The sequence below is a fragment of the Tachyglossus aculeatus genome, chromosome X2, assembly GCF_015852505.1.
Source record: "Tachyglossus aculeatus isolate mTacAcu1 chromosome X2, mTacAcu1.pri, whole genome shotgun sequence".
NCBI classification, from domain to species: Eukaryota; Metazoa; Chordata; class Mammalia; order Monotremata; family Tachyglossidae; genus Tachyglossus; species Tachyglossus aculeatus.
The window spans coordinates 20012761-20025151 of NC_052100.1; the positions used below are offsets into that span (position 1 = coordinate 20012761).

General features: G+C 45.2%; 1 protein-coding gene across 1 annotated transcript in view; it reads right to left on the minus strand.

Annotated features, from left to right (window-relative positions):
- DNAH1 (dynein axonemal heavy chain 1) overlaps window positions 1-12391 on the minus strand; it is a 184880-nt gene that overhangs the window by 122061 nt on the left and 50428 nt on the right. Inside the window, exons 12-16 of the mRNA XM_038771244.1 lie at window positions 9985-10178; window positions 6264-6489; window positions 4522-4641; window positions 2224-2306; window positions 168-309 (exon numbers count right to left, since the gene is read on the minus strand). Of these exons, the coding sequence (XP_038627172.1) occupies window positions 168-309; window positions 2224-2306; window positions 4522-4641; window positions 6264-6489; window positions 9985-10178 (765 nt within the window). The remainder of the gene's footprint in view (window positions 1-167; window positions 310-2223; window positions 2307-4521; window positions 4642-6263; window positions 6490-9984; window positions 10179-12391) is intronic.

Here is a 12391-nt window from a genome sequence, read left to right on the forward strand (position 1 = left end):
AGTTGGCCTGGGGCCCTGATGGCAGAGTCATTTCTTGTACTCTCCCATTGCTCTGCACACAGTAAGTGCTCAATAAATATGATTGAATTGAATGATTGAATGAAATTCTGAGAAGAGAGGGGTGCTGGACTAGACAGGGCTCTTCAGGCCCAGGGAGGGAGCAGTACCTGCAGAGTGTCCAGTTTTTCCAGGAAGTTGTTCTGATCCATGACTTGAATTTTGTGGAACTTCTTTTCATCCTCGAGATGCTGCTTCTGAACCAGATTTATCTGGGTGTAAATCTTCAAGGGCCAGTAACTGGCAGTCCACCTGAGTACAGAAGGAGGGAGTGAGGAAAAGTGAGTCATAATTCAGTGTCCAGTGACTCTGTGAAAAGGAAATCAGGATTCAGATCTCCCAGAACCCCAGGGAGAGTCTAGCATGGAAAGGTGGAGGGGAGTAGAATTGAAAAAATAAGAGGAGCACTATAATAAGAAGAATAATAATACCTCAATTGCGTTCTTTCTGAAGTGCCTCTATCGGCCCTTACATCGTCCCTGTGAGGTAGGGATTTTAGGGAGAAGAAAACTGAGGCACTGAGAGTTGCATTACCCAGTATCATGGAGCTGGTCAATGGCCAAACCAGGGCTAGAGTCCAGGCTTCCTGATTCTTAATCCAGTGCTGTAGAGGTTTTCTCTTCCAATACCCTTAAAGGCCCAAAACAAGAGCACAGCTCCTGAGATACCCTTCCTGATCCTCAGTCTTTCTCAGTTCTAAGTCCAAATTTCAGGCTTCTCTTTGCTCCTACTCTTCTACTTGAAAATTCTATGCCATTTACCTAGTAGAAATATGGCTGTTCTCTTGAGGAAGGGGTCTTGGAAAGGAGAATGGAGGAAAAGGAGGCAGTATTGCCTAGCGTGAAGAGCATGGGCCTGAAAGCCAGAGGACCTGGGTTCTAATCCCAGCTTTGTCACTTGTCTGATGTGTGACCTTGCTTGAGTCACTTAACTTCTCTGCACCTCAGTTTCCTCATCTGTAAAATAGGGATTCAATGTCTATCTCTCTCCTACTTAACCTTTGAACCCCACTGGGACAGGGACTGTCTCCATCCTGCTTAACTTGAACCTAACCCAGGGCTTAGAACAGAGCATGACACAAAGTAAGCATTTTATTATTAATAATAATAATAACAACAGTAAGAGCTTAACAAATACAATAATAAATAAAGATAGGGAAAGTCCTATCTTCATTTTATGTGAAAGAAAAAAAAACAAGACGAGGACAAGGATTGAGGGTAAAAACTTAAGGAGAACTAGGAAAGAGACAAGACCAGGGAGAGAAACTCATACAGAGTTTCTTCTCAGACCCGGGCATGTTTTCACCTCCTTTCCCCACGCCCAGTCATGAGTGGTCTCATGTCTCTCTCTCATAGTTGCATAGCCTCCCCATTTGGCTGAAAGGAAAAGCCCTCTGTACCCGGAGGAGGGGAGGGTGAGGGGGTAAGGGGGGTGAAGCAGCAGTCTCTCATGAGGCAAAACAAGTCCAATCCACCCGAGGTGGTGGCATATACTGAACCAAAAGAAGTGAGCATTAGAGGAGCCAGCTGGAGCCACATAGCCAGGCAGCTGCAGGAAAAGGGCAGAAGTGGATAGGGGGTGAGGGGGAGCCGGGGAAGGGACCACCGCCTTCACAGTCCTGTTCCAACCCCACAGCTTTGTGGGGGGGTCCCGGGCGGCAGGCAGAGCGGCCATGGTGGGACAAGGTGAAAAAACAAAGCTATGCAGGGGAGGTTCAGTTAAGAGAAAGAACCAGCCCAGCAAGGGTTGGAAACAGGTTTGGGGTTGTCATAGTACACAAGGAGGGGAATGCAGGGAAGTCATGAAGACAAACGCTTAAAAGAGCTATGGGGAGGGTGAAGATGGTGGGGTGAGTGAAGAAACATTTTTAAAATTACACGATTGTGTGTATTTGGGATTTAAAGGACCCCAGACTTCCAGGGAGCCCTGGATCTGCAGGGGGAAGAGGAGAAGGGTGGGGGCACAGGAGCAGGCAATCTCTAATAAGACAAGCCCACTCCACACAAGGTGGCAGTATAAATACATCCAACTCGACAGAACGCGGTTTTTAAAAGGGCTGTGGTTTGGGCTGAATCCAATGCACCCAACAATCACTGTGGTCTACCCAACAAAACTTCCCCTAATAAAAAGGACAATCTGGCTTAGATGGATGGCAGAGCCACTCACTTTTCATTGAACTCCTCGGTGGGGAGGTTGTAAAAGAATTCCTCTAGGACTTCATAGTCTCCCATGACTCTGGCTATCCGGTCCTGCAATGACAGGCAGGATATGGTCTCCAGTGAAATCAAAACGTGTTAAGACTTCTGTCACAATTTCTCAAAGAGAAACCTTTACAGGTTCAGCAGATAATGCCGGAGGGGGAAAGAGGCTTCTTACCATGGTCCTCAAAGAATGGCCTGCCCCAGATCAGGGATAGAAAATGCTGCCAGAGAGACGGGGGTACAGAGCAAAGTGAGAGAGGAAGATGTTTAGGTGTTTTCACAAACAGGGGTGAACAATGATTTCCTCCTGAGGGTGCCTTACCAATTTGGCAAGATTGTTGAAGGCTACACACCTCTCAGTCAGTGAAGGGTAGAGCTGGGGCACGGGGGGGTGCGGGGAAGGGTGTATTTAGGAGATGAAAGTGTATGTAATTCCACCCACGACATTTTCTGACTGCCTCCAAGCCAGCCTCCCTGCTGTAGATTGGAGGAGATGTGTCTTCAATAAAGCTTTGAAGGTGGGGAGAGATATGCTATGAAGAGGGGAGGTGTTCCAGAACAGGAGCAGGACATGGATGAGAGGTTGGGGGCGAGTTAGATGAGAACGAGGTGCAGTGAGTAGGTTGGCACTAGAGGAGCCAAGTGTAGGGGCTGGGTTGTAGTAGGAAAACAGGGAAGTAAGTTAGGAGCGGGCAAGGTGATTGAGTACCTTAAAGCTGATGGTAAGGAGTGTCTGTTTGATGGTGGATGGGCAACCACTGAAGGTTCTTGAGGAGTGGGGAAACATGGACTGAATGTTTTTGCAGAAAAATTATCTGGACAGCAGAGTGAAGAATGGATGGGAGTGGAGAAAACAGGAGACAGGGAGGTCGACAAGGAGGCTGATGCAATATTCAAGGCAGGATAGGATAAATGCTTGGATTAACGTGGTAGCAGATGCAGAGGAAAGAGCAGATTTTAGTGATGTGTGAAGGCTGAACCAAAGGAATTTGGTGACTGACTGAATATGTGGATTGAATGAGGCAGATGAGTTGGGAAAACACCAAGGTTACAAGCTTGTGAGACAGGGAGCCTGGTGGCATGCTCTACAGTGATAGGAAAGACAGGGAGTGGACAGGGTTTGGGAGGGAACATAAGGAGTTCTGTTTTGGATATTATAAGTTTGAGGTGTCAGCAGGACATCCATGTGGAGATATCCTAAAGGCAGAAGGCAATGTAAGACTGCAGAGAAGGAGAAAGATCAGGGATGGAGATGTAGATTTGGGAATCATCCGCATAGAGATGGTAGTTGAAGTCATGGGAGTGAATGAGTTCTCCAAGAGAACAGGTGTAGATGGGGAATAGAAAGGGACCCAGAACTGAGCCTTAAGGGACTCCCACATTTAGGGGGTGGGAGGCAGAGAAGGAACTCACAAAACAAACTGAGAATGAGTGGCCAAAGAGATAGTAGGAGAACCTGGAGAGGACAGTATCAGGGAAGCCAAGGTTGGATAATATTTCCAGGAGAAGGGGGTGATCAACAGTGTTGAACGCAGCTGAGGGATTGAGAAGGATAAGGGTGGAATAGAAGTCATTGGATTTGGCAAGAAGGACATTATTGGTGACCTCTGAGAGGGCACTTTCTGTGGAGTGAAAAGGGAGGAAGCCAGATTGGAGGGGGTCAAGGAGAGAATTGGAGGATACGAGTGGCAGAGCTGGGATTAGAACCCAGGTCCTCTGATTCCCAGGCCTGTGTGAAGCAGCGTGGCTTAGTAGAAAGAACACAGGCTTGGGAGTCAGAGGACCTGGGTGATCTGGGTTCTAATCTTGACTCCACCACTTATCTGCTGTGTGACCTTGGGCAAGTCACTTCACTTCTATGTGCCTCAGTTTCCTTATCTGTAAAATGAATTCTCCTCCCTCCTACTTAGAGTGGGAGCCCCTTGTGGGATAGGGACTGTGTCCAACCTCTATCTTGTATCTACTCCAGTGCTTAGGGCAGGGCTTGGAACCAAGTAAATACGTAATAAATACCATAATCATTATTATCATTATTATTAACCACTGGTTCTAGTGGGAAATCCTGGAGCTCCAATAGACTCAAAGTAGGAAGAATAGAATTATCAAAGCTCAATGCTGTGCCTTCCCTTTTCTCCACCTTTCCCCCCGCTGGACTTTCACACCATAGCTACTCACATTTATTAAGAGTCCTTAGGTGTAAGGAGCTGGGCAAAACACTATATAGGGTATCTCCACTCTTCATGTCAGAAGGTCTATAGGTTACCTCAAGAAAGTGCAGCCTCTCAGAGTTACTCTTCATCCAATCCCGGAGCTCGGACAGTTCTTCGATGCTATTTGGTTTCTCGTAAATCTTCCTGCTGATGCTCCTGAACTCAGTACAAATCTGCCAGAGAGGACAGACCATATTTGAAGAGGCGGAAGGGGACAAATCTCAATCTTCTGTCTTTACTCTTTAATCTAGCAGAATCCTTTAAGTCTCTTTAAGTCTCTGTTATGCCATGGGCAGCAGAGGTCAGAGGGCTCCCAATCCAGAGTTGGCCCTCTTTCTGCTCTCCTCAGAGCAAGCAGCACTTTGGGGGCTTTTTCAATGGTGTGGGAGGAGGGGGGGGGAGAGAGGGAAAGAGGGAGAGAGAGAGAGAGAGAGAGAGAGACAGAGAGAGAGACAGAGAGAGAGAGAGAGTGTGTGTCTTTGAGTCAATGTTAATGGGCCCTGAGTTTGAGTCAGTACTAATGGGTCCCCCTGATGGCTGTGAGGGTCTCTCTGAGCAAATGCCCAGTTTTCCCAGTATATGAAACAGCTCTGGGTCTCTGAATGCAGAGTCCCACAGCAGGGAGAAGCAGCATGCCTCAGTGGAAAGAGTATGGGCTTTGGAGTCAGAGGTCATGGGTTCAAATCCCGGCTCCGCCAATTGTCAGCTGTGTGACTTTGGGCAAGTCACTTAACTTCTCTGGGCCTCAATTCCCTCATCTGTAAAATGGGGATTAAGACTGTGAGCCCCCTGTGGGACAACCTGATCACCCTGCATCCCCCCCAGCGCTTAGAACAGTGCTTTGCACATAGTAAGTGCTTAATAAATGCCATCATTATCATTATTATTATTATTATTATTATTAGGGAGCTTTCTTAAGTGATACCCCCCTGAGACTTCCCATCCTGTTGAAGGGATGTCCAACACTCATCCCTCAAATGAAAATGGCCAATGATAGCGGTGTTTCCACTAAGGCTAGGAGGCCAGCTATGTCTCCCCAGGATTCCATTCCTTAACTAGGTCATCGGGCCCTAATGAATCCCCTTCATTCTTCCTCCCTTCCGTTATTAACCTTTCATGCGGTCTGAGGCCTCAATTCACCCACCCCTTGAGGAATGCAAAATTGTAAACTTATACCTGGACTTCAAAACCTTGAAAATGCCAACTCGAAGATGGAGTGGAGCTACCGAAGGTTCTAAATGGTTGGATAGTTTTTTATGTTAGGATTTAGTTACTTAGTTAGACCCTCAGGTTATGACCTTTCCTTCCTAAAGACTTTTGAAATCAAGATAAATTGATAAGCAGCGTAGCTCAATGGAAAGAGCCCGGGCTTGGGAGTCAGAGGTCGTGGGTTCTAATTTCAGCTCCGCCACTTGTCAGCTGGGTGACACTGGGCACTCACTTAACTTCTCTGTGCCTCAGTTACCTCATCTGTAAAATGGGGATTAAGACTGTGAGCCCCATGTGGGACAATCTGGTTACCTTTTATCCCCCCATCACTTAGAACAGTGCTTTGCACATAGTAAGCACTTAAACGCCATCATTATTATTATTATTATTATAAATGGTCTAAAATTGTTTAAGTCCTGCCCAGACTTCTTGAGATGCCCTCTGGACTCCTTATCCCCTAATTCCAATGTAAGTTGACATTCCTTCATGACTTTGTTTCTCACTATCACCTTCTTCCAAGCACCTGGCAAGACTCATTACCATTTCCTCAATAGCAAAGTTCTGAGAGGGTTATTGGGATCCTCACATTTTCCACTTCTTGGTGCAGGTTCTTTGACAATATATCCAACAGGGACATGGCCAGAGTCTGACACTTTTGGGAGAGGTGGCTCTTCACGTCTTCCACGTTGATGCAGAAAGGACCAATGACGATAGAATTTGGCAAATCATTATCAAGGATCTGCTTGTTGCCTTGGTACTTATTGACCAATTTCTTCACTTCCCGGGCAGTTGGGCAATTTTCTTGGTAGTCTCTGGGCACAAAGATAATCACAAGAGGGGCTGGGGCTTATACATGACTATGCACAGACAAAAGAAATGTATGTCTTACATACACTTAGCCAACAGTTGTCCAGCCTTCTCTGCATCAAACAGAAACTCCTTCCCATTGGCTTTAAAGCATGCAATCAGTTTGTCCCCTCCTGCCTTACCTCACTCATCTCCTACTACAACCCAACCAGCACTAATGCCAACCTGCTCACTTTACCTCGATCCCATCTGTCTTGCTGCTGACCCCTTGCCCAAGTCCTCCCCTCTGTCCTGGAACTCTCTTCCCCTTTATATTTGACAGACCACCACTGTCCCCACCTTCAAAGCCCTCCTAAAGATCACATCTCCTCCAAGGGGCCTTTCCTAAGTCCTTATTTTCCTCTATTGGTCCCCTCTTGCATGTTGCCTATGGACCTGGATCTGTACCCCTTAAACCCTTGATATTCTCCCATTTAGCACTTATGTACATACAGTTATTCACTCCCATTTTCCTAATTTGTAATTTATTTAATGTCTGTCTCCTGCTCTAGAGAGTGAACAAATTATGCCTGGCACATAGTAAGTGCTTAACCAATACCATTATTATTATTACAAAATCTGTTGAATTGTACTCTCCTAAAAGCTTAGTACAGTGCTCTAAACACAGTAATTGCTCAATAAATACTACTGATTGATTGACGGTGAATTCCTTGTGGGTAGAGAACGTGTCTACCAACTCTGCTGTATTGTACTCTCCCAAACGCTTAGTACAGTGCTCTGCACACAGTAAGCACTCAGTAAATTCGACTGATTGATAGATGTGCAGGCACAGGTAAACTTCCAGCTGAGTTGAATGAAACTGGCATCAGATGATATTTTAAACAAGGAAACAAATACTACTTCAGATGGAGCCAAAAACGGTAAAAATTCTATTATTCAGAATTAATGAGAGAGACCAGGTTGGGTAGTGGATGTTTTGGATAATTGAGTGTTTCTCTTTTTATGTGCATATGGTTACAATCTGGATCACCTTGGACAGTGTATTGCTCACAGAAGACACTCCATGAATATTACTGGAGAATCATTTCTAAGTCATTATAAATAAAATGATTATGTACCACATTTAGAGGTTGGAACACACTATTGATAGTACAATATTTAGTTACTTCAATCAATAAATCCATGACATTTAACTGAGCACTGTGTGCAGAGCACTGTACTGAGCACAAAAGAGAGTAAATTAGAGTAGATGCAGATGACTCCTGACCTCAGGGATCTTACAGTCTAGGTGGGGAGACAGACATTAAGCAACAGAATATAAGGATATGTGTAATCAATCAATCATATTTACTGAGCACTTATTGTGTGCATAGCACTGTGCTAAACATTTCGGAGAGCACAATATAACAGTCACATTCTGGTGCTACCCTCCTCACTGTGCCTCGTTCTCACCTGTCCCGCCGTCGACCCTGGCCCACATCCTACCTCTGGCCTGCAATAGCCTCCCTCCTCACATCCACCAAACTAGTACACTTCCCCCCTTCAAACCCCTACTGCAAGCTCACCTCCTCCAGGAGGCCTTCCAAGACTGAGGCCCCCTTTTCCTCTGTTCCTCCTCCCCTCCTCATCACCCCAACTCCCTCCCTCTGCTCTACCCCCTCCCCGCCCCACAGCACTTGTGAATATATGTACATATTTATTATTGTTTTTATTTTATTAATGATGTATATATATATATATATCTATAATTCTCTCTATTTATATTGATGCTATTGCTGCCTGTCTACTTGTTTTGTTTTGTTGTCTGTCTCCCCCTTCTAGACTGTGAGCCCATTGTTGGGTACGGATTGTTTCTATTTGTTGCCAAATTGTACCTTCCAAGTGCTTAGTACAGTGCTCTGCACATAGTAAGTGCTCAATAAATACGATATGAATGAATGAGTGAATGAATGGACATTCCCTGCCCACGATGAGCTTACACTCTAAGGGATGAGTTTACAGTCTAGAGTACTGTGTACCTAAATGCTGTGGGAGTTACTCATATATTTATTTTGAGCTCAATTTTCCAGAGCCTGGTAGAAGGTTAAGTAGCAGGAGACCGCTTAGTGCATCATGTAGACTGTAAACTCCTTGTGGGCAGGGGTAGTTTCTACCCACCCTGTTGGATTCTACTTCCCGAGTGCTTAGTACAGTGCTCTGTACACAGCAGCCCCTAATAAATACCATGGATTGATTGCGTAATAAATTTGAGCCCTTAGAGAACTGGGCTCTTAATTTGGAAAGGAAGAGCTATGTCATACAGTACCGGCTGAACTTCGGAGAAAAGTCCACCAGCTTTATGTTCTCATCAACACTTAAAGGTCACTTATTACCAATATAGGTATTGTATGTATTTTCAGATGTGCCGTACTTAAGCAGATCTATTGGGCAAGCATAGATGTCCTGAGAAAATCAGTATAAATGTGTTTTCTGGATAATCTGATTGGAGTCTGGATATGAGACTTTTTAATACAATCCAGTCTTGTAACATGCTGAATTCCCATCATTTCTATTACTATTTCAAATAAGAATCATTTCTTTTTTTTAATGGGACTTACTCTGTGCCAGACACCATATTAAGCGCTGGGGTAGATACAAGATAATCATGTTGGACACAGTCCATGTTCCACAAGAGGCACAAAGTCTTAATCCCTATTTTACAGATGAGGTGACTGAGGTGCAGAGAAGTGAAATGACTTGCCCAAGGTCACACCACAGACAAGTGGTGGAGCTGGGATTAGAACCCAGGTCTTCTGACTTCCAGGGCCATGCTCATTCCCCTGGGCTACGCTGCCTCTCTTTCTAGGTCAGAAGTCCACTTCCTCTCTCTAATTCTCCATGGATAGAGAAACAGATCCATCATAAGGCTAAGATTTTTATCCCCAGTCCCAGTCATCCCATAGGGTGAAGTCAAGGAGGTACCTTGTGGCCATAGTTTCTTGTGGCTTGCTGGTTCCAGGCTGTGTTCACAGTACACAAGCATAAAGCATTCCACACCACAGAAGGGTAAAAGCCAAATGCTGTCTAGCGCTATTTCAAAAAAGGCTGCATCCTTTATTTTAACCTACGATAATTCATGTAAGAAGGCAGTGAAAACAAAGAGCAATCTAACCTCATGGATTGAGGAGAATCAACATAGAGGCAGGGAGGAATTGCTTTCCTTCATTTTACGTTCAGCCTTGCACAATTTGTTAGGAAATTACCCAGGTGAAGGAGTCGGTCTGCTCTGGAAGCAGCATTGCCAGAGGCATGCTACCAGACTGAAAGAAAAATCACCTAATCTGATTTAGCAAAGCCCAATTTTTCTTGAATCGATATATATCCCATATAGCCTGGGAATCCCAGGACTGTACCCAGGTGTATATGCACATTCAATTCTGCACACGTCTACATAAGCACCAATGGAAAAAGACACATTCTCCTGCAAGAAAATGGGTATAGCCCCCATTAACACTACCTACTTGAGAAAGACGTCTATTTCATTGTTGTTCAGTTCCAGATATTTCTCATACTCCTTGGCATAGGCCATGAGGGGAAATTTGGCCTTGCTGATGGCGTTAAAGATCAGACTGCGCAGCTCCTCCACAGATGACTCACTCAGACTCACAGACTCCAGTAGCAGGGTGTCACTGATTAACATATCCTCCATTACAAACTAACCCAGAGGGAAAGAAGATGGCACAATCACAACAATAATAATTGTGGTATTGGTTCAACACTGTACTAAGCACTTGAGTAGATACAAGATAATCAGGTCCCCCATGGGGCTCACAGTCTAAGTAGGAGGGAGAACAGGTATTGAATCCCCATCTTACAGATGAGGGAACTGAAGCCCAGGGAGGTTAAGTGACTTGTCCAAGGGTACACAGCAGACAAGAGGGGAGCCAGAATTAGTACCCAGGTCATTTGACTCTCAGGCCTGTGCTCTTCCCATTAGGCCACGACCAAAGAGCAGCATCTGGGCCTGAGTGCCGCTATGTCATTCTCATTGCCAGAAACAGATACTGTTGAAAGAGAATGGTCAGGAAAGAATCAGGAAGGAAGAACACCTCTTGAAAGAAATCTAGGTGGAGGGTCGGGGTGGCCGGGCAGGAAACATGTCTACCAACTCTGTTATACTTTCCCAAGAACTTAGAACAGTACTCTGCGCACAGTAAGCAGTCAATAAAAACAATGGATTGACTGTTTAAGAGGGAGATGGATATTAATACAAATAAATAAATTACAAATCTGAACATAAGTGCTGTAGGGTTGAGGGATGGATGAATAAAGGATGCAAATCCAAGTGCAAAGGCAACAAAGAAGGGAGTGTGAGAAGATGAAATAGGGGCTTAGTCGGGGAAGGCTTCTTGGAAAAGTACTTTTATTAAGACTTTGAAGGTGGGGAGGAGTGATCAACTATTGGATATGAAGAGGGAGGGGGATTCTGTGACCAAACCAAGCCACCTTAAAGTCAGGGAAATGGTTGAATAAATTTCCAATTGACAGGGCCATAAATATGAATCTAAAAGAGGGGAGAACTATAAAGAGAGAAGAGAGGGAGAGGGAGGAAGATAAACGGAAAGGGAGAAAGAGAAAGAGGGAGAGAACTTTCCAGGCTCCATTTCCTGCCTATCATTTTGGCAACACAGTATACAGTTTTGAGTAATAATAATAATAATAATAATAATGATGGTATTAAGCGTTTACTATGTGCAAAGCACTGTTCTAAGCACTGGGGAGGTTACTAGGTGATCAGGTTGTCCCACGGGGGCTCACAGTTTTAATCCCCATTTTACAGATGAGGTAACTGAGGCACAGAGAAGTTAAGTGACTTGCCCAAAGTCACACAGCTGACAGTTGCCGGAGCCAGGATTTGAACCCATAACCTCTGACTCCAAAACCTGTGCTCTTTCCACTGAGCCATGCTGCTTCTCAGCTATTCTCAGAGCATAGTCTGCTTGAAATAAGCTTAGAATGGCCCTTTTCTTTATTTTCCTCAAACTTTTTAGAATTTCACCTGCTGTAATAGGAAGCTGGACAGTTCCAAATAATCAATCAATCAATCAATCGTATTTATTGAGTGCTTACTGTGTGCAGAGCACTGTACTAAGTGCTTGGGAAGTACAAGTCGGCAACATATAGAGACAGTCCCTACCCAACAGTGGGCTCACAGTCCACTAAAAGGGGGAGAAAGAGAACAAAACCAAACATACTAACAAAATAAAATAGAATAGATATGTAGAAAGTAAAATAAATAAATAAATAAATAAATAGAGTAATAAATATGTACAAACATATATACATATATACAGGTTCAGTGGGGAAGGGAAGGAGGTAAGATGGGGGGATGGAGAGGGGGACGAGGGGGAGAGGAAGGAAGGGGCTCAGTCTGGGAAGGCCTCCTGGAGGAGGTGAGCTCGCAGTAGGGCCTTGAAGGGAGGAAGAGAGCTAGCTTGGCGGATGGGCAGAGGGAGGGCATTCCAGGCCCGGGGGATGACGTGGGCCGGGGGTCGATGGCGGGACAGGCGAGAACGAGGCACGGTGAGGAGATTAGCAGCAGAGGAGCGGAGGGTGCAGGCTGGGCTGTAAAAGGAGAGAAGGGAGGTGAGGTAGGAGGGGGCGAGGTGATGGAGAGCCTTGAAGCCGAGGGTGAGGAGTTTCTGCCTGATGCGCAGATTGGTAGCCACTGGAGATTTTGAGGAGGGGAGTAACATGCCCAGAGCATTTCTGGACAAAGACAATCCGGGCAGCAGCATGAAGTATGGATTGAAGTGGAGAGAGACATGAGGATGGGAGATCAGAGAGAAGGCTGATAAAGTAATGCCTTTCAATCCTGGCCAGGGAAACCTGTACATATACAGTATTACTTCCAAACCAAGGCCACCT